Here is a 22945-nt window from a genome sequence, read left to right on the forward strand (position 1 = left end):
GAGGAAGAGAGAATCTCAATAACCTCCCAAACTGGTTAATTAACTTCAAGATGAGTCTCACCAGGACTCAACTTTTTTCCCAAGAGACTTTGGAGTTGACTTTTCCTGATAATCTTACTTTCTTATCTTTTCCTTGAAAGAGGCCATTTGTTCTTGGTCTAGAAAAACCAAGTAAAAAGAAATTAAGTGAATAGACATTGACATTTATAACACAAAGACTGGACAAACTGGGTCAGACAAAGTTAATAGTCTAATGAACAGCTTACCATGGAATGTGATGTTCTGCGTTGTCCTTTGAGTTATAGTAGGGGCAGTTTGGGGGATCACTGTCACCGTGGTAACTCTCCCTGGTGCTGAATTCACCACCTGTCAGAATGGTCAAGGTAGAGTCTCTAAGCAGTTAAAACAAGAGAACTATAATTATTACTGAGACTGGTTCCCAGTTACACATTGCATTGAAATATTGCATTGTTTAATAGGTATGATAATACTGTAAGAAAGGCTTGGAAATATTAGGAAGGAGTGGTATTCCTAGGGGTAATTATTCCACCTGAAGTAACTGAAGCTTGATTTTTCTTATTCAGCAATCTTAAGATTGTTATTAGCACATTAAATTGGTGATTTTCCCACTACACATACTTAACTAATATAGTTACTCTGACCCTTTTCTTTAGAAATTATAAAACCAATTGAGAATATTAAGAATTTGTGGAAGTTACTCTTAAAAGCTTTCTAAGGGGGAAAAAAACACTCTTAGATTTAAGAGCAATTAGAAAACTATCCTTTTCTGTATAATTAGAACTCAATAAGATTTTCACTGTATTTCACATGCTTTTTTGAAACCTATTATATGAGCAATAGTTTTCACAAAAACTTATTTGAAAACAAAGTTTTTATTTTCTGGACACAGTATTGTTTGTTTGTTTGTTTTAAAATTATTTTTGCTCCCCATTGCTTCTCCTAGCTCATGCTTCCACTGAATTATTTCTGCAAGGCAGACTCATTTTGTATATTGATCTATTTTAAAATATGAATAAGCTACACGCTGAGGTTTTGAAACACATAAGTAAAAGGAATGATCTGTGGGGGACAGATGTGTGGGGAAGTGGAGCAGGAATTATGCTAGTAAACTCTACTGAATTCTGGACTTTTCTTTTTAAATACAACACTACATTAAAAGGAAGAGGTGGAGGAATACTTCTTAACTCATAGAGGAGGTGAAAACTACTTGATATCAAAACTAGACAAAGACATTACAAGGAAAGAAAACTACAGGTCAGCATTCCTATAGAGAGACACAAAAAACCTTATGAAAACATTAGCAGATTGAGCCCTGGCTTATTTGGCTCAGCGGTTAGAGCATTGGCCCATGGACCAGAGAGTCCCGGGTTTGGTTTCTGCTAAGGGCACGTACCTCAGCTGCAGTTTGTCCTCAGCCCTGGTTGGGATCCTGTGGGTGGCAGCCAGTCGATGTTTCTCTCTCCCCCCTTCCCCCACTCTAGCTGAAGATAAATGCAAAAATGTCCTTGGGTAAGGATATATATATTAGTAAATTGAATCCAACAACATATTTTTAAAAAGGATAATATAAGCAAGTGGGGACTATCCCAGGTATGCAATATCGTTTAACTTTCATAAGGCAATCAATGTAAAATTTCATATTAACATAATTAAGAGGTGAAAACAAATGACTTTGTACAGAAAAAGCATTCGACAGAACTCACCACCCATTCATAAACATTCTGAGGAAGCTGGGAATGTAAAGAACATCCTCGTGCTGACAAAAGGTATCTATAAAAGTCTGCAGCAACATCGTAGTCGCTCATAATGCTTTCACATGTAAAATATGATCTGCCATAGAGAGTTTGTTACATAAAGAAATTAGTAACATTGTTTATATATGCATGCTTTAACTGTCACTAAAAGCATACAATTCATTAGATATATTCCTGTCATCAATAACATGATCTAAATTTTAAAGTAACCAATGTTAGGAAATACAGCTCATGCCAGGACTAATCGGTCTGCGCTGGGAGCCACGCTCCCTCAGTGAGTCCTTCCTAAACAGGTCTGGTCTAAGGGAATGCCGCTACGTTTGACATTTTATTATTTCTTCACGAAGAAAAGATTTGTTGCATACCTACTGTGGATAAAATGTTACACTGAGTATGTTACATAAAGAATGAATTAGACATGGCTCTGCCTTAGAGGACCTCGTGGTCACGTAGGGAAGATAGTACGCTGACGTAGGTAACAGGAGAGATGGTGAACTGGCCGGGGAGGGGCAGAGTCACTTGAGAAAGGCTTTCTGGAACATGTTGCTGAAAATCCAGGGCAGAAACAGGATGTGGAGGGGGTGATGAAGAATACCTAGAGCAGCGCTTCTCAACCTGTGGGTCGCGACCCCTTTCGGGATTCGAACGACTCGTTCACAGGAGTCTCCTAAGACCATGGGAAAACACACATTTCGAAGGTCTTAGGAACCCAGACACCGCTCCTCTATCCGCCTCCAGGCGGGTCTGCCCGCTTGCAGACACGCCCACAGGCATGAGGAACTGTATCAAAGGGTCGTGGAACTCGGAAGGTTGACCTAGAGAACCACTGACCTAGAGAAACGGCAGGAACAAAGGCATGGGTATAGAGTAACCAGGCAACCGCTGTGACTGTCCCAGTCTGGCGCTAGTTTAGGTCAATAGTTCTCTAGCTTTGGGGGGCACGACGTCCCCTTGGAAAACATGAATGGAGCTTGTGCCGGGTACATGGTAAAAGAGTTTGAGAAACGAATGGAAGCGTAGGTGGGTGGGCTCCTCCTGGGAACACCGGGCCACGCATGTTTTATTTGTGTGGTTGGGCAGTGAAGAACCATCGTGGCGCATTGATCATGGGCACGACCTGGTGGAATCCACGCTGGAGAAGACTCACCTGAGCCCTGTGTGTGCGTGCAGCCGCTGGAGCGCAGGGTGGAAACTGGGGAGTTGTGTTGAGGACATCAGGACCGTCTCTGGGCACCTCAGTGAGCGTGGGAAGGAGCCTCCGAGGGGCAGGAATCTGGCAGCTGGAGAGCAGATGGTGGAGCAGGCAGACGCCTACGACTCTGAGGCTGCACTAAAGCTAAGGGAAGACCCCTAAATCGAGAAGCCAGGAGAAGACACTCATTCGCGGGCACTGATGATGAGTTGGCATGTCATGTTTGTAGGGTGAGGGGGAAACCCCGCTGGGGGTGTCCCGCAGCCCACGAAGAATCAGGTGTGGTGGCCAGAAGAAACCCTGAGGCTGAAAACATGGATTTGAGGGGTGTGGGCAGAGTAGTGCGAGTTGAAGATAGGGCCCTGGGTGAGTTCACAAAGGAGAAACTGACAGGACAGGAGAAAACTAGCGAAGACATAACCCCAGGGAATACCTATAATCAGGAAACAGGCGGATGATTTTACGCCAGCAGAACTTATAGTGTGTTCAGAACACTGAGCGGAGAAGCCAGGTCCTCACGAGGGGTGGCTTTCTCGTAGGGAGTGATCAGCAGGCTGACTATGGACGAGCACGCTGAAGGCTGAAGACAGGCCGTCGGGACTGCGGGCGACCTTTACAAACACGATTCTGTTAAGTAGCAAAACAGAAGCCAGAGGGGTGAAGGGGTGTCATTGTTCAGAAACCGGTGCCATGCATCATGCAGTTATTTCCCTAAGCAAATGTATTCTTCCGATGGACCTTTGAATTGTGATCAAAGAGCTGGGAGAAAAATCACAAAACATTGCCCATTTACCCAGAAGCAATTTCTTTGAGATCTGCCGTACGGGTCATCTAAGGCACCAGCAGAGTCCCCGACTCTACCCTCGTGCATTGCCGCAGGTGTCTTTACCAGAGGCAGAGGTTGCTTAGGGATGATACCTTAATCCAGAGGATTGTGTTTTTATTGAGCTCATCTGGTACGTGGGAAAGCTCCTTCAAATTTCAGCTCTGCAGGAAAAAAATGAAACATAACAGCAACCATGTTTTATTGCTGTTGTACATAGAGTTCCTAAGAAGGAAATTTATTGGAACATGATTTCTTGCAACTATTCTTGTACTTAAAAACCAGGCTCACAAGCTGACTGAGTACAATTTTTCTCAAAGGCAGAACTCCTAACTGGACGGCTAAGGGTTCACAGCGGGGTACAACAGAATGTCGCTATTTGCACAACCTCCTTTTCTTACCTCTGGTGATGACGGCGTGTAGCTCAGGCCCCTCCGCACCCGCTTCCTGTGGGGCTGTCACAGCGGTGAGCAAGCGGCGGGCTCCGCGCTAGACCTTTGCACACTTGACACCCTTCCATTCTTGGGGCGGCTTGGGGGGTGGGGGCTGCAGCTCCCATTTTCTCAGAGAGAACAGTAAGACAGAGAAGTCTTACCAAGGATGATGCAGCTGTTTATTCTCAGAGTCCGGATCCCACGGCGGTTGTCTGAGGCTGAAACTGATGCTCTGGGTGCTCGGCTGGGACCTTGACTTCTGTCCTTGGGGCATGGGTGCCGGGCAGTGCACAGGACCTGACCCCTGTCCTTGGGGCATGGGTGCCGGGCAGTGCATAGGACCTGACCCCTGTCCTTGGGGCATGGGTGCTGGGCACTGTACCCCTGTCCTTGGGGCATGGGTGCCGGGCAGTGCACAGGACCTGACCCCTGTCCTTGGGGCATGGGTGCCGGGCAGTGCACAGGACCTGACCCCTGTCCTTGGGGCATGGGTGCTGGGCACTGTACCCCTGTCCTTGGGGCATGGGTGCTGGGCAGTGCACAGGACCTCGACCCCTGTCCTTGGGGCATGGGTGCCGGGCACTGTTACCCTGTCCTTGGGGCATGGGTGCTGGGCAGTGTACAGGACCTTGAGCCCTGTCCTTGGGGCATGGGTGCTGGGCACTGTACCCCTGACCTTGGGGCATGGGTGCCGGGCACTGTTACCCTGTCCTTGGGGCATGGGTGCTGGGCAGTGCACAGAACCTTGACCCCTGTCCTTGAGGCGTGGGTCCAGGGTCAAGCCCTTGGGCGATGACAGAGGACACTCTTTGTCATTAGTCCGGGTTGAGATATTTCCTCCACATTCTTGAGTTAAAAATACCTTTAAAAAAAGTAAGGAAACAGTTGTCTTTTCAGTTTGAAGAGGACACAGAAAAGCCAACTCTGGGGGTGGGTGGGACCCTTAAAGGAAACCTAAGGCTCGTTGGCACTGTAGTTTCAAAGGCCGGTTGGCCCTGGGTGCAGTGGGCTAAATGGTGGGAATTTGCCCACAGACCCCATCCGAAGGCAGGGCAGGTTCTGCACCAGGCGCGGTGTGGACGCCCCCCTCACCGTGGCAGGGGGATGACGGAAGGTGCGTGGCCATGTCTGAGCACTGGCAGGGCAGCAGGAGCCTGGGTGCCATCGGGGTGCAGCAGGCGGAGAGCCGCCCCTCTCTGGGTGAGCGCCTGGCAGCAGAGTGGTTCAGGCTGCCGCAGAACAAAGCAGATGCGCATTCCAGGGCCGGGATGCCGTGCTGCGAGGTTGGGGTGTGGTTCTCTGAGCACCCCCTCTTTCCTCTTCTCCTAAACACACTGTGTTTCGGCTGCACCATTGCAGAAACCCCCCTGGTTCCCTTCCTTCTCCCTTCTCTTCCGATTGCAGCCGGGGTGGGATCTCCTGCGTGTGTGGCACCTTCTCCGGCCCTCTCCCTGCAGTGGCCTGTGTTACTCACCAGGTGACTCATTTCCTGCCACCCCCACTTCTGCCAAGCACATCCCACGGGTCACGCTTCGGAGTTGGGAGCCCCTGAAGGCCAGATGCGGGGTCACGCGTGTGGTGGATGGAGAACACCTGGCCCTGCGCTCGGCACACAGCGGGCTCTTCCCTACCTGCCCGCGGAGTCAGAGAGCCTCCGGTTTCCCCCGCTCTCTTCATGTTGCACGGGGACCATCATGCATGTGGACACGCCCACCTCCCGTGCTGAGCCCCAGTGTCTAGTCTCCGCCCCCGGTGGTCCTTCAGTGTTTGCCACACACCCTCCCGCAGCCAATCAGCGGCAGCTCCAGAGACAGGGCCCTGGCTGTGTACAACCCTCAGGTGCAGAGTCTGCCTTTCCTGCCGACAACGAAAGGCCTCACTTTCCCCTGGGGTAGAAGCAGGTTGGCCACTTGGCAAACGTGACCATGTCCAGGACTTTCCGTCTGTTCCGCAGACAGGTAGAGGGAAAAGGCCCAGATCTAGGAGCCAGGCGAGGCCAGTGCCAGTGCGCCCGGCCCGGTGCCTGCGGTCAGCATTTCCGGCCGCTCTCCTGGCCCTGGACTGAGCCGGCCTCCCGCCGTCCGCATGAGTGTGCCGCTCGCTCCTGCGCTGCGTCTCGGCACACCAGTCGGCTGTCCGGGATGCAAGCGACACGGACCCATCCTGACTCGATCTTTTTCATCCTGACTAGTTTGAAGCAGAAAGGACCTCGTTGCAAGGACACTGGGAAGTTTCGCTGAAGGGCTGGGGCGGACGCCAGGCTTGGGACTGGGCAGCTGACAGTGCGGGGCACGCGAGGGCACACCCAGGAACAGGACGGTGAGTGCAGCCGGTGGTGTCGCCGGACACCTCTCGGCCCGCACATCTCTGCCAGGAATCTCCGGTGTTTCTGTCTCTGCGCCCCTTACGTTCACAGCCCCCTGGCCGAGCCTCGGGCAGCGAGAGGCCTGTGGCAGCCCCCGGCTTAGGCAGTGGGCTGTGGCGGGCACTGCCGTCACCAGGCCCAGGCGGTTGGAGCTGGTGCTGGGCGAGCAGGCTGAGGGGTAGCTGCCTGTCCTGCACGCTCAGCGGCCGGAGGGGCACCTGTTCCGAGCGCCTGTGCTCCCAGGGGCTGGTAGTGCCGGGGGTGCTGTGGCCCAGACAACGCTCCATGGAGCTGAAGCCTCGGCTCCTCCCGAGGTCGCTTCTGGGCCAGGGACTGCCCTGGTCCGCACTGTGGGGGGTCCGGTCACTGCAGAAGTTTTCCTGTCCCAGTGGAATGGGCAGAACTATCAGAGGTTTTCCCCTTAAGGAAAAAGGTTCCATGCGGGTTCATCTGAAAGTTGTAACAGGTACCCCATGTGCTCTTAGGGGCTCAGTTCACGCGTGGGCAGTCTTGGGGGCCACCTGGAGCTGAGATCTCAGGCCTCCGCGGGGTGACGGGAGCCCTGGGGCAGGGAAGGGCACTCGGAGGCTGGGGGTTCGCTCAAGCACCCCTGTGAGGAGCCAGAGTCCGGGTGATCTGCAGTCCGGCTCATGGGCTGAGGAGACTGCAACGAAGAGCCCTGGATTCAGAGGTCACCGGGCAGGCAGGAGAAACGGTTCTGATTCCCGCTGGGTCTGTTTTTGCTCTCCTTTTGGACTTGATGAGGTCAGAGCTGTGTGGCGTGCCTGTGTGTGAAGCTCTCCGAGGTTCTGGTGCTTCCGACGCAGCTTTGAACTCCGCTTCCTTACTTCATACATAGTCTGAGGTCTCCTTTGCCCGTCGTGGTTCTTAAATAGCTGATTACAAAGGAGGAGGAAGAAAGCAGTTACTTTTCAGGTCAGTAAAAGAAACAAAAAAACTCCGTCTTTCATATGTAAAGAGCACACTTACTAAGCATTTGCGATGTACCAGTCTTTTATACTTTATTTATTACAGTGTCGACATCAGAATGTCCAAACCTGTAGACACTTGAGTTTATTGTAGACACGTGAGTTTATTGTAGACACACAGAGCATACACCTGGAAACAAGATCTCGACAGACTGAGAAATGCTTCCCAGAAGGACGGTCTGCAGTTACCGTCACAGGGTGGAGTTAAGGAGGGACCAGAAGGAAGCAGACGGGGGATGGGAGGACACGCGGTGAGGACTGGATGCGGGATAGTGGGGGAGATCACTCAAAGGGGTGTTAACCTCGATGTACAGAAACAATGGACGGGCTGCTTAAGGCAAAGATAAAGCTTTTAGAAAAGAGGTCATAGGCCTGGGGCATGACCTGCCCACTAGGAATCTGGGATCAGATCACCTGTGAGGTTCCCTTCCTTTAGATTTATGACGGTCCCTTTCTGTCCGTCTGCAACAGTAAGCCCTTCGGATACTGTTGTGATTCACATTGAGACTTGGAAACTGAGGCACAGAGATATTAAATAACTTACCCACGTCTACCAGGTGAGGCCAAGAGGACTCAAAGTCTGTTCAGTTCCAAAGTGCACGTTCTTAAGAACTGACTGATATTCTTCAGATTCACGTTGGTGTTCGATTGTAACTCGCATTAACATAACCAAAGTCGTTTCATTAAAATATTTTCTCATCTTTAATCTTCAATCATCTCTCATCTCTGCTTTTAAAATCTATTCATTGTATTCTTCCTGCAGTCTCCCCTGTTAGCGGAACACCCACCACAGAGATTTTAAAATTGTTTCTCAGCAGACACGTTGCTGACTGGTGACTTCGCCTGCTGGTCCCCGCGCCGGGGACACGTCTGTTTGTGGTGTCCACGCCATCGCGCTTCTGAGTGGGGTGTAAGTGTATGAAAAGCAACCGTTTGGGAATACGTAGACCCAGAGGACTGGTGGTCCGCAGATGCCCCGCCCAGGCCTCGAAGCATTTTGATGGCGAGTGAGACCCTGCTTCCCGGTGCGGCTCACTGTGTACACCTCCAACTCTTCGAGCACCTGGTGGAAAGTTCTCCCAGAGAAGCCAGCTTTGCTGGGGCTCAGACCACCCTTTTAGTGGCCTCGCATTGTCCCATACAGCTTACTGTTTTCCTATCAACACAGCTCTCTGGAATTTGGTTAGCTTCTGGTAGACAGTGGAGAACTGACCTCAGAGCCGGACCACTGGGAGGGTTCCGAGAGAGGACAAGGGTCACCAAGACCCCTTAGCAACCCCCCCCCCAGATGCTCAGCAGGAGTGCAGGGCCGGGACAACTCTCCTTCCACATGTAACTCAGAGCAGCTCTTGGGTACCAGACACACAGTTGGAAGAAATGATCTATAACAGATCGTTTAGATCCCTCCGTGCCTCATGTAATCTGAGGACTTGCCTTGGGCCTGAATCAGGTCTCCGGGTGACATGCAGGACGAGGTTGCCTTGTCTCCTGCGGAATAATGTTGATGTGATTGCGAGCACGTTCAGTTGTGCTTCTGCCTTTTGGGGGGGACCTCCTGCCGTGGACACGGTCCGCGTGGATGCTTCCACGCCCCCGCGGTACACCTCACGTGGAGAATAGCGTGTAGAAACCTGACCAGTTAAGAACTTAGCTTCCCTTGAAATCTAGGATGTTCTGCCTCCCCGGGAGAGGCATGAAAGTGACCTGTCTGAGAGCCAAAGTGGAGAGAGCACGCCAGGACCCAGTGTGGCGCTGTCCACAGCCCTGTCCTGGCCCCTGCAGCCGTCACTTGCATTTGTCGTACTTTGTTCTAGGTGCATTGTCTGTAAGCCTCCTTGCTTTCATTTTGAGAGAGGTTTGGGACGTGGCAGACATGGCTCAACAGAGACTGAATGCATATAACCACCCACATGAACAGAGATGGCCAGGGTGGCTAGGTTGGGTGAGTACTGTCCGTGCCTCAAAAAGTCGCTGGTGCGATTCCCGGTCAGGGCACATGCCTGGGCTGCAGGCTCCATTCCCAGGCGGGGGCGTGCAGGAGGCAGCCGATGGACGTTTCTCTCACCCAGCAAGTTACCGCTCTCTCTCCCTCTCCCTTCCTCCCTAAAACCAATGCAAACATTGAAAAGTAAATAAAAAGATGACCAGGGCAGAATAGTGGCTGTGTCCAGCAGCCGCAGGGCTGGCAATGGCTGCGTCACCTTGTCCCAAGCCCCCCCTCACCGATGGCCGCCCCTCTGTCTCCGTGGCCACCTGCCCGGTTGGCCTAAATAGGGCTGGAAGCAGTGTCATCAACAATCATGGCTCGTCCGCTCTGTCCTCCGTATTTAGATGAGCTGTTTCATCTCCGTAGAAAGAGCAGGTAGGAATCTGCGCCTCGGGAGAACACAGGACACAGGAGACGTGGGTCACGAATGTCATCCATCCACGTGGCTTCCTGTGGGTACTGGGAGCTGCTAACTATCCAAATTACACTCAAGTACTTCATCACCTACTTCATCAACGGCCAAGTAAGGGGCTTAGAGCTCGCCAACCCCGGGGACTTGATTATGCGGCGCGAAGACCGGTGCAGAAACATCAATCCTGGGAGCGCATTCATGAGAAGCAGTTGCAGGTGCCCCTAGAGGCCTGTTTTGTATCTGCTTTTGCATAAAATATTGAACCGCTTCCTGAAGGTGTCTTGGGCGGGCGGGGGCTGGAGTGACGGTGCCCGATTCTGTAGTTATCTGCAGAGAGGCACAGCGAGGCCGCGGAGTGACCTGGAAATGCATTCTGATTAAAGCGAGGCCGGCTTCGAAGCAGTGAAAGTCCTTGGTGGTGAAGGGACACACCTGTCCTGGATTGAGGCCCTTCAGAGAGCCTCATTCTGAATCTTTTTGCAAAGCCTGTGGTTTTACTTCTGTGATGCAAACTAGGAATTGTATCACGCTACCCCATTGTCTCTGTTTGGGAATTCGGGGGGGGGGGCAGGAGGACTGGGAGAATGTTCTAGAGAAAAGCCTGGCAGCGGCCCTCACAGGAGAAGTCCCTGCTCCTTGTGCAGCCGACTTGCATGCATCTGCCCAGGAGCACCCTGCCCTCCATGCCGACCGAGTCTCCATCTTCCACAGTGCACTTGCTTAGTTTTCCATATATTTGTTTTTGCCAGCCGTTATTTCTAATCCTGTTTGATTTACTTAGACCACGCGTCTGTTTCTGCGACTATTTACAGAAGCGCTTACTTTGATGCTGTTTGTGAACGGAATTCTTTGCTCTCCTCTCTCTCTCTCTCTCTTTTTTAGGTTGTTTTTGAAGATATGTGTTTGGCGTTGTTGCTATTGTTGACGTTAGAAAAGGATGGTGACCACAGAGGTGGGGCCTGGAAGGTCAGGACCTTTCTCTGGGGTCCCCCCGACACCCTCTGTTGAAGCCAGTCTGTCCCCGTGTGAGTAAGGCTTGCCCCCATTTGTGATTCACTCTTGGTAACTCTCATGCTAATCCGGTGGCTGGCACTGTGGTGGTCTTTGCTCTCCTCCATGTGGTTGGAGTTCTCTCCGGTCCCCTGCCCGGGGTTGGTGACCAGTTCACAGTCCCTGACTCCCTGGGGGGTGATGGCTGGTGCGTGACCCTCGGCCACAGCAGCAAGGTGAAGGCATGGACCAAAACCGAGGCAGAGGCTGTCCATGGCCGTCCTCAGTGGCCTGCTCCCTGTGTACCAGCCCCACCCTTGGGCTCAGCTGGGGTCACTGGGACATGCCCCTTTGTGGTACCCAGTCCGGGAGAGCTAGAACGCTCTGTCAAGGCAGCATGAGAATGTTCCCGTGCTAATCTGTGAGCAAACTGATACTGCATTCTAGGAAATTTTAGTGCAAAAGGAGGACAGATAACCAGAGTGATGATCGATTCCCCATGTAACCACTGGGACTCATCCTGGGAGGCTGGGGATCCGTTTAATAAGTTTCTCTATTTATTATTATTATTGTTCATTTGTGTTGGAGGTAAACTGTCGTCACCACAATTAGTCTTGCATGTGCAATATATTTTTGAAATTTGTAAAAAGATGCAGAAAATATGAAAAAGTTCAATCTCTGCATTACATGTATATATGTTTTAAATTCTACTTTATACCTCTCATAAACTCTTTTGTGACTACATCAAAGAACCGGGTCAGTTCTGTGGTAGGACTGGTGCTCTGTCATTCCACTGTGGCCCATGCCCCATGGTTCTGGAAGCTCTGATGTCATTTACTGATGTTTCCCAAGGGGCACCCCGGGGTCTGCGGAAGAGAAGGACAGTCTGGAGCGGGCAGCACAGGTCAGAAGCAGGGAGGTGGACCGGCAGGTGCTAGGGGGTCCCTGATGGGCAGGCCCTGTCAGTCCTCCCCCACCGGGGAGTCATGAGGATGAGTTTGGGAAGTTGCGACTGTGCAGGGCCACGGATGTCACATTGGCAGGCTGACGACCTTAAGCTTTGGGAAGCCAGTACTTCTTGTAAAATTGTTCCTCGAACTTTGAATATTGTTCCCATTGGATTAGACTTTCAACAATGATGGCAGATAATGTAATACATGGTCGGGGAAATATCATCTGACTGCTGCTTTGTTTGTGTGGAAACCACTCTTCTGTTGCTTTGAGCCGATTCGTCAAAGACCTGATTTGCTGAAAGGGCATACGGAATGTGTGCGTGGTTCCTTTTCAGAAAATACCGTCATTCGACGAACTTGGACGCTTGTGGTTCATCTCCTCTCTCACATCCGTCCTCTGGCCCTGGCCCTGGTTCTGGGCGTTTTATTGGATAGGAGTGTGCTCCTGCTAACAGGCTGCTCTCTGCCTTAACTCCCTCCCCGTGCTTTCCCTCCCGACCCCTGGACTCTGTGCCTTTGCTCATCCTTTCAAATGAGCATGTCCTGGACCAAGAATCGGAAGAGTGTTCTGTGGACTGATGCCTATGGAAAGGGGGTGCAGGGGGCAGAGTTACCCACACCTGCGCCTCTGGTACTTAAAGGAAGAGCGGGGCTCAGGAAGGCTGTCTACCAGATGCCAGAGCAAGTTCTCCGTGGCGCCGGTTCAAAGCCAGGCAGTTTGGCGTAATTAGTCCCTGTGGCTCCTTGGCACTGTACACACAACACAAACCAGTTGATTGATAGCACTGATTACTCTCCAGCCCATAATTCTGGTGTTTCCCAGAGCAGTGGTTTCTAAAGAGGGCAGAGGTGTATGCAGGGGTGTGTGTACAGTGATCCTCTGGTGCAGTGAATAAGGGAGTAGAAGTTTGGATCTGAAGAATAAGAATTTGAGCTTTAGTCTACATGTGGTTGGAAGGAGTGTTAATACTACACATGTCATTTTAAAAGATATAAATATGGAGGTAAATTATCAACTATTTTTGCTGATAGGGTACAGCATAGTGTGGTGACTCTTATTCTAGATGACTGATCCCCAATCTGGGGGTGATTGACCTGTTGGCAGAGGCCCATTAGCACACATGGAAGGAACTGTTTTCTTGCAGGAGAATTTGTTGCTAATATTTTCTTCTAGAATTTGTATGGTTTCACGAATTATATTTAAGTCTTTTATCCATTTTGAGTTTATTCTTGGGTATGGAGTAAGTTGGTTGTCTAGTTTCATTTTTTTGCGTATATCTGTCCAATTTCCTAACACCATTTATTGAAGAGACAGTCTTTTCTTCACTGTATGCTCTTGCCTCCTTTGTCAAATATTAATTATACATACTGTCTTGGGTCTATTTCTGGGTTCTCAGTTCTGTTCCATTGATCTATATGCCTGTTTTTGTGCCAGTACCAGGCTGTTTTGATTACAATGGCTTAGTAGTATAATCTGAAATTTGAAATTGCAAGCCCTCCAACTTTGTTCTTCTTTCAAGATTGCTGTGGCTATTTGGAGTCATTTTTGGTCCCATATAAACTTTTGGAGTTTTTGTTCTAGATGTATGAAGTATGCCATTGGTATTTAAAATTTTTTTTCCTTTATTGATTTTAGAGAGAGAAGAAGAAAGAGGGAGAGAGAGATAGAAAACATTGATGAGCGAGAACATCGATTGGCTACCTCCTGCATGCTCCCCACTGGGGATCTGGCCCACAACCTGGGCATGTGTCCTGACCGGGAATTGAACCAGTGACCTCTTGATGCATGGGTAGATGCTCAACCACTGAACCATACCAGCCGGACGGCCATTGGTATTTTAATAGGGATTGCATTGAATCTATAGATTGCTTTGGGTAGTATGGACATTTTACTGATGAACATGGTGTATGCTTCCACTTATTTCTGTCTTCCTCTATTTGTTTTTTCAATGTGTTATAGTTTTTTGAGAACAGGTCTTTCCCCTCCTTGGTTAAGTTTATTCTAGGTATATTAATTTTTTTGTTGCAATGGTAAATAGGATTTTTTTATTTTAGTTCTCTTTCTGATCATTATTGGTGTATAAAAATGCCATTGATTTCTGGATGATAATTTTTTTCCTGCTACTTTGCCGAATTTATTTATTAAATCTAGTAGGTTTTAGGTGGAGTCTTTAGAATATTCTATGTACAATATCATGTCATCTGCAAATAATAACAGTTTGATAGAAGTGGACTTCTTATGCCTAAAAACACCGAGAATCCTTTGAAGGAGACACAGGTATGCATAGGACACAACAGAGAAAAGAGAGAGGAGAGTCAAATCCCCAAAAAATATCAGGTTGGTTGGTCAAAATATATAACCTATTGAAAATTATATGTGCTTAAGATCTCTCTCTCTCTCTCTCTCCTTTGAATAACAGAAATGTGTTTTTCCCCTCGACATGTTCCTTTGTTCTCCAATTTTGAGTGAGTATTGGGACATCTCATGGGGCTGGCTTCTAGCACAGTGTTCCTTTGGGTCCACATCTAGACTGATTTGCTAGGCTGCCATAGCAAAACACAAGACGGCTTGTCTTCATCAACAGACGTTTCCTCACAGTTCTGAAATCTAGAAGTCCAAGATTAGTGTGTCAGCAAATTTTTGTTTTGTTTTTTCCCCTGAGAGCTCTCATAGTGTCTTGCAGGTGGCCCCCTCCTTGCTGTGCCCCCCCCCGCCATTTCTCTGCACACATGCACCCCACTGTCTTTCTGTATGTTTTAACCTTCTCCTCTTACAAAGATGCCAGTCAGGTTGGGTTAGAGCCCACTCTAATGGCCTTATTTTAAGGTAAGTTCCAAAATGTGTCTTTATAGCACGCCAGTTGTTTTGAGCTAAGATCAGCTTTAGCTGCAGGCTCGAGAGAAACCTCTGGCCCTCCCTTGAGTACCTGCAAGACCTTGAATTAGATGCCTTACTCATAATGGGAGACTATCAGAGATGATCTCTGTTGACCTGTCTGTAGGGCAGGACAGACTTCTATTTACTAAACCTATGCTTTTATCATTCTGTCACGACTCTTTGAAGCCCCCCAGGACACTTTACGTCGCCCCTAGTTCTCAGTGTCATACACCCAGGTTCCCGCTCTGTCTCTGAACGTCTCCTGCAGGTGGGGTTCCCGTACGTATGGACTCTTGTGCTTTTACTCGTCCTCACCCCGTCCTTTCGAGGGTGTGGTTATTTTCTCTTGCTAATCTGTCTCATGTCCATTTGAATGTCAGACCAGTGGAAAGAGCCTCGGGGGAGGAAGGAAGTTTCTTCTTCGCCCGCAGTTGGGACTGTGGTCAGGAAAGCTCACCCTTTTTAATCTGTCCCACTCGGGAGCAGACAGTTGCCATGTTACAAGGGCATCAGGATGGCAAATGTCTGTGACGACAGGTCGTTTTTGCAAAGACAGAATAGACTCTACTCACATATGCCACAATCTGACAGTCAATCTTTGTAGTGTGGGCCTCAGTTTGGACACATATATCTGATCTCGGATGTCTAGGAATTTCGCAGAATTTCTAGAACACTTATAACCTACAAATACAACATCGAGAGGCTTCTGTGTTACTTCTTTGACATTGCTTTTCATGTCATTTCCACACCCCACCATAAGCCTAAGTAGTCTAACATTTCTCTTTTAAAACGAGAGAAAACAAATCTTTTGGAGTGTTGGGGCGAGGGGGAGGGGAGGGAGTTCTGGAATGCCTCAATGTTATTCCCAGGTCGAGACCCTGTTACTGTTATTTACGTTCTGGGAAGCTTGTCAAAATATATAAAAAAGTTTTGGACATTTGACTAAATAGCAAAACTTAGTTCTTACTGTGGAGATTCAGTTTTCTTCAATAATCAAGGACCTTAAGACAACATAAATCAGAAAAGTATTTTGATGAAACACAGAATCTTTGCTTTCTAGGCAGAAGACTTCTCCACCTTATCAGTAGCAGGTCATAGTCCTTTTTAGCGAAAGGAGAAAACCCAACTCTAATTTTACATCAGCTTACTTAATATTTAAATTCACTTATTTGATTACATTTATTTGAGTCTCATTCAGCTTGACCATACATATACCGTCCTTTCTCGAGACGCTCAAGCCTTCCACAACCTCCCTTTTACCTGCGTGCTTTTCATTCCCGTGCTGAAGCAGCCAGCCTTACTCTGGGCCACAGTTAATTTCCTTTCCCTCGAAAATGCATCACCTTATCTCATACCTTTTATTTTCTTGGCCAAAACATATCCTATTTTTCCTGTAGCTTTAATTACCTAGGTTAGAATTGTTAACCTTAAGAAAACTTAATTTCTAGTGAAAACTAAGAAGTAAGCAGTTTTGAACCGTTGAACCAATATTTAGATGGACAGATTTTATGAACACACTATACTTCCTAGAAAAATTCTTAAAATGTGACCTGTGGCACGTTAACCAACGGACCCAGATAGCTTTCATTTCTCTCCAAGAAGCAAAAGGTAGGTAAACTGAAGTTTAGTAATTCATGTTTCATGATGTTGTCATATTTGGTCATTCCAGAATATATTCAGGGGTTCTTTACAATTAGTTAGCTTTGCACCCAGAGAAGGGCCATCTAAGTGGGAAGTTCAGGTCTAGATTCCCAGTGGGGCTCATCAGACTTTCTCAGAGTGGTGTTTGCAGGGGCTGGGGGGAGGGTTATTTCTGTGAAATGATTTCCAGGACACACTGCTGAAAACGAAAGCAAGGTTCAGGGAGTACATAGTCAAGTACCTTTGGTGTGAGACAAGGAGGGGGAAATAAGAATGTACGTGTGTGTGTGTGTGTGTGTGTGTGTGTGTGTGTGTGTAAGTTTTTTCGTTGATGTTTGTTTGTTCCAAAAGAAATGAGTATAAACCCAAAACTAACGAAAACAGTAACCTGTTAGAGACAGGGCGGAAAATGGGAATGGAACTTCTGTGTGTACGTTGTTGTTGTTGTCATATTAGTTTCCTTGTGCTGCTGTAATAAATTGCATACATTAAGCAGTTTAAAGCTACAGACACTTATTTTACAGTTCGGGAAGTCAGAAGCCCCGCATGGGTCTCACTGGGCTACCGTGAAGGTGTCAGTAGGGGCACGTTGATCCCGAAAGCTCTGGGGGACAGTTCGGCCCCTTGCCCCTCCTTGAGGCCACCTGCATGCCTTGGCTCATGGCCCTTCCTCCAACCTCACAGCCAGCAGCGTAGTGTCTTCCACTCTCTCTGGAAAGCGGACCCGCCTGTCTGGCTCCTCTACATTTAAGGACCCTTCTGATTACATTTGCTCCATGAGATAATACAGTCTCATTATCTTAAGATCTGTGACCCGAATTCCCCCTCGCCCTGTTACATTACATAGTCACATCTGGGGATTAGCATAAGGACATCCTTGGAGTTTGCGTGTGGGCATGTGGGGGAGGGGATTATTCTGCCTACCACACATTTACAGAATATTTTGAATAATTTTGACTTTTGAACCATGTAAATGCTGATCCATCCAAAAGTGAAATTTAATCAAAAAGGATTACCAAAGCAAACCCAGAAGTGGGACACAAATAGCAAGAACAAACGAACCTCGCTGTCTGTCAAATGCCTGCACAGGGAAGGAGAAAAGAATTCAAATAGATTTCGAACCAGGGACTCCGCCGTCACATCCTTGAAATGAGTTCTATTTTATGGGCCAAAATAATTGCAAAGAAATCTTGACTTTTTTACTCAGTAAGTTGGTTGTTGGTAGGATACGGACCTCCAAACTAGTTTGCGTGTGTCTTAGGATCATGTCAACGTGTTGTTGTGGGGAGATAAGAACGTGTAGGGAGAAAGGAGAGAAACATGTGGTTTGGGATTTTTCACGTGACCCCGTGAAATGGCACAGAAGATGAACACCCCCAGGAGTGATGCTCACGTCTGGGCCGAGACCTTGTTTTCGAACAGCATTCTTCGGTAAAGAAAACCAGGGCTCCTTAAAGAGATGCGTGATTTCAGGGGGGATCGGGTACAGAGCACAAGGCGAGCCCACGCCGCCTGGTGGTGCCAACAGGAGAGAAGTGCTCAAGGGCTGGTGGGGACACGTCCCAAGTAAACACAACCCCACTGCCCAACGTGGGGAACTGGAGCGTCACGCAAGCCAACCGTAAAAGACTGACCGGTCTTGAATTTACAAAGAATCTTTGATATGAAAATAGAGCATTTGGGGTTGGAAAGCAAAGCACTTATTTCTAGAGAAGAATAAAAGATAACAAATATAAAAGAAATGATGAACCTGGAAAATCTACTTTGTGGTCCTCGGTGTAATCACTGGTCAAGGCAGGGTCGTGCACGCGTGTCAACACCATGATATGGTGCAGAGAGCAGCTTCCTTCAGCCAGCGGTGAGGTGATGGCACACAGGGTATTTACATTGTTTCCGAAATATCATCCCACAGGTTTACTCCTCGGATACAAGTGCGGCTCAATACCCACAACTCAATTAATGGGATACACCACACAGGTAGATACAGAAAAAGCATTTGACAGAATCCAACACCCATTTATGGTAAAAACTCTCAGCTAAGTGTGGCCCGAGGGAACATGCCTCAGCGTAGTGGAGGCTATGAATGACAAACCCGCAGTTAACATCATGCCCAACTGTGGAAATCTGAAAACCTTTAGTCTAAGATGAGGAATAGAAAAAGGATGTCCATTTTTCTTTTTCTTTTTTTTTTTTACCACTTTTATTCAACATAGCACTGGAAATCCTAGGCACAGAATTTATGCAAGGAGAATAAATAAAAGGTGTCCAAATTGGAAAGGAAGAAGTAAAACTCTCGATATTTGCAGATGACATGATAATATATAGAGGGAACTCTAAAGAACCCACCAAAAAACTATGAGAACTAATAAATGAATTCAATAATGTCATATAATGTAAAATTAATATTCAGAAACCAGTTGAATTTTTATATGCCAATAATGAATGATCAGGAAGAGACACCAGGAAAACAACCCCATTTACAATTGCATCAAAAAGAATAAAATACCTGGGAATAAATTTAACCAAGGTGGTAAATCTGTGCTCACAAAACTATAAGATATTGCAGAAAATATAAATAAATTGAAGGCTATACCATGCTCATGGATAAGAAGAATTAACATCATTAAAACATCCATATACCGCAAAGCAATTTACAGATTCAATGCAATCCCTATCAGAATACCAATGGCATTTTTCACAGAACGATTGAACAAACATTCAGATTACTGAAGTATACATGAAGTGACATAGTTTACATTTTATGAAAACAAAGGTTGAAGAAACATTTATAAATGTCACCTTAAATAGAAGATGGCAAGTGTAAAGATGCTTATCTCCTAAGACATTTAATTTATGTTAATGGTCCAGGAGTGTTTTAGATATAACTATAGATAGAGATATAGACATGTATGCATATATATTTCAACAAGAAGTGTAAAAATTGTTGAACAGCACTCATAGCTGTTTTACATAAAAAGCACTTAGGGTCATTAAGGTGTCCAGCTATTACACTCTAATATGTATATTTTTTAGAAGACTGAAATGGCCATCAGGAAACCCGCTGCGATCCCTATTAGAGGCCCATTTTATTATGTCCTATTACTGATGTGTCAGTTCAACATACTTCCCTTTTCTTCACTGAGAGGATTTGTCCATTCTGTGTGGCTTCACTTGTGGGGGTCTCTTCCTCCTCCTGCATTCCTTGGTTAGAGGGCATCATTTCCCTGTCAGTTAAAGTTCAGGGAGTCCGGCCGGTGTGGCTCAGGGGTTGAGCATTGACCCATGCACCAAGAGGTCGCCAGTTCGATTCCCGGTCAGGGCACATGCCCAGGTTGTGGGCCCGATCCCTAGTGGGGGCGTGCAGGAGGCGGCCAGTCGATGTTCTGTCTCATCGATGTTTCTGTCTCTCTCTCCTTCTCCTTCCCTCTCTCTCTAAAATCAATTAAAGGAAAATAAATTGTCTTTTAAATCAGGAAAATGGCTCAGGTCTTCCTGTAGTCATCAGTATAGTAAAGATGGAGACATTCGTCTTATCACAACGCCTGAAAAGTCACAGTGACTGTGATCGTAGGAAGCACAGGGGCATCTCGTTTTCCAGGAAAGCCCAAGGGAGCTGCAGGTGGACGAATTCTCTACGCTTGCTACAATGTTTCATTCTTACCTTTTTCTTTCATAAAGACGAGTGTAAAGAAATGATCCATTCCAAATGTCTTTGATTTGAACATAAAGGACAAGCACATGTCAGTATCTCTTATGATGGTGAAAACAAGGAGTTACTAATGCAAATACACTTTTCATATTAAACTTTTCAAAATGTGCCTTTTAAGAAAAAAAAATTTTTTTTAATAAAATAGCTATAAAAGACATTGGGACAAGAGGAAAAAATTTGAATAGGGGCTTACATTAAGAAATATCAATGTTAAATATCTTGCAGATAATACATTGTTTTTCATGTAGGAAGTGGTCTTACTTTGTAGGTACATGTTGAAGGATTTTTTAGGAGTAAATTCAGCATGATGTCAACAACTTTCGATTGGTCAGAAAAAAAAAAATGTGTGTACAAATACACACAATGACACACAAATGCAGCAAAATGTCAATACCTGGTGAATTTCAGTGATGACTGTTTCCTGTGCCACGTCTTCAAGATTTCTTTAGGTTTGATTTTCAGAGTAACAAGTTGAAGGAAATTCTTTATTGGGCCCATGGCCTTCTTGGTACTGTTCGGGTCTGTTTTGTTTGTATTTCCAGTTGTGACACTTTCCCTTTGTGTTCTACATGTATTTCTGGCTCTCTTCCTGGGGTCTCTCCCTTGACACCCAGCTCTTTCCTCTGGGTCTCTGGGCAACGTGTTTTTTCCGAACACGTACGCTAGTGAAAAGAATCACGTGAATGGAAGAATTATTGTCCGTCCATCTCCGTGGAGGTCCAGTTTACAGGAAAAACCTTTGAAAATAAAATGGACACGTCATATCTGCTTTCTAGTCGGCCCTCAGTAAATATGTGCGTAAACAGACGTGTGTTTTATAAGCTTCTAACCAGCCTCAGAATATCTGATAGCAGCAGTAGCACTGCAGACCCTGCCACAGACCCGTCGAAGGGTCAGGTCTGAGGAGAGGGCCTGCATCTATGTATTATCGGGTCGGCCATGCTCTTCTGTAAACTACAGGTGAGGTGACGTCCCTAGCAAGCCCTTCGGGGCCCCTTCCTTCTCAGAAAAGTCCCCTCCTCTCCATTGGGCGCAGCTCTGCTGGTGGGGGTTCTTTGCCACCTGCCTGCTCTTTGCACTCGATTCCTGCCCACCACTCCCAGCCCACCTCGCTGGCTTTTCTCGGGGTTCCCACCGCTCCCCTGGAGCACGACTGTCCTGGTGCCCAGTGTGTGTCCATGAGCTCCCACCTGTTCTCACGTCTAACTCTCGCGGCTCATCCAGTAGGTGGGACAATGTTCTTTGCAAAATACATATTTTTCCATGACTCTCTGAGATACCAGGAATTCTAGAAACTTCTGCCATCAAATGGCTCTGAGCTTCAGGGGTCTGTGTGAGGCTAAGGAGGGGGTGTTCGGGGTGCGCAGCGGGAGCCCCACGGCGGCCAGGGAAGCCCGCTTCCCCCGCTGGGCAGCTGTGAGCCGGGGACACGCTTTTGAACGTCCCTGGACTCCGCTGTCCCGTCTGCCAAGTGCAGGCGCTGTCCGCACCCACTTCAGACGGCTGTGAGCCTGAAGGCAGCACCAGAGAAGCGCCCCGTGTTGTCTGCGTTCGCTCCTCAGCATCACCTGCTCTGGAGACCAGAGCCGTGGCAAATTCTCTTTTCAAGCTGCGAACGAGGACCCTCGCAAAATAATGTCTTCTCTTTTGGTTTTCTCTGTCTCCGTGGATTCAGGTCTCCCTGGGACTTCTGCACGCACATGCCACACACATCCTGTGGCCGCCGGAGCGCTGGCGGAGACTGGAGTCCGTGCTGCCCCCGGAGCGCCTGCCGGTCCAGACGGAAGACAAGTGACCGCGGGGACCTCCCCGCGCAGCTGGCGGGGCAGCGCCCCCGCCGCAAGACGGCCCCGTGCAGGGAACACTTCTGTCACATTAAGATGATGGAAGATGGAGTTTGAAAATGTTAAATGGTATTCAATGGCACCTGATTTTGTGATAGAGTATAATACCTATTGTTTTATGCCAAAAAAAAAAAAAAAAATTCGATTCCTGTATGCCTTCTGGGGTGAGTGGGAGATTTTGCTGTTGATTGTTGGGTTTTGATTTTGCCGTTTGCTGCTGAAAACAATGTGAAAATGAACATTTGATTAAAGCAATTGCTTGAGTAACGTCACTGACGCTTTAGATGGAACACGAAGGAGCCTATGATACACGGACTGATGGGAATTACACTGTAACTGACATCCACAAGGTGGGGCTGCCAGGCGGGACGAACAGTCAACTGTGATGTACAAATAAAACACCAACTTGCTCAGGTACTGTTTGGTGTGTTTGTCCTCTAACCTGTAGGTTCTCTCATGAGGAGTATCTTCTCTCCTGTGGAGGACCGATCCTATCAACACTTCCATACGACCAACCCTTGCTTAGTGGCCCTTTTTAATGAAAACTTCCGAGTGAGCTCATGGCTGTTGACATGGATGAGTAAACCCACTTATCAATATCTGGTCACAATGTGGTAAAATGTTTCTAAGGGAAATGGAAGGAAAAAACAAAATCCCTCTAGATCAACCCAGTCTGACTTTTGCCCCAGTGATTTTTCAGTGTCGTGTCTGCAGTACTGAATCACCCACTGCCGAGCGTTGTGACGTTAGCACGGTAGGTTCTGTAATTGAACAGATAAGAAGGCACACTGCCCGCATGCAAGTCTGTCTTTATGAAGCTTCTGTTCTTCTCCTTCGCATTGATTGGAGCTGATGGAAACGAAGTCTCTGAACCAATCTCCTCTGCATGCCAAGTCTCATTTTCTTCTGTTTCATCAGCAGATATAACCCCAACCAACGACCAGCCATCTTGC

The 22945-nt window shown here is 47.7% G+C and overlaps 1 protein-coding gene across 11 annotated transcripts in view; it reads left to right on the forward strand.

The window, feature by feature from the left end:
* IMMP2L (inner mitochondrial membrane peptidase subunit 2) overlaps positions 1–22397 on the forward strand; it is a 690201-nt gene extending 667804 nt beyond the window's left edge. For all 11 annotated transcript variants that reach the window (XM_036246416.1, XM_036246419.1, XM_036246418.1 and 8 more), the window contains one exon: positions 21824–22397. In XM_036246416.1, the coding sequence (XP_036102309.1) occupies positions 21824–21943 (120 nt within the window). In that variant the 3' untranslated portion in view covers positions 21944–22397. The remainder of the gene's footprint in view (positions 1–21823) is intronic.
* The last annotated feature ends 548 nt before the right edge of the window (positions 22398–22945 follow it).

This window comes from Molossus molossus, unplaced genomic scaffold (genome assembly GCF_014108415.1).
Source record: "Molossus molossus isolate mMolMol1 unplaced genomic scaffold, mMolMol1.p scaffold_m16_p_7, whole genome shotgun sequence".
NCBI classification, from domain to species: domain Eukaryota; kingdom Metazoa; phylum Chordata; class Mammalia; order Chiroptera; family Molossidae; genus Molossus; species Molossus molossus.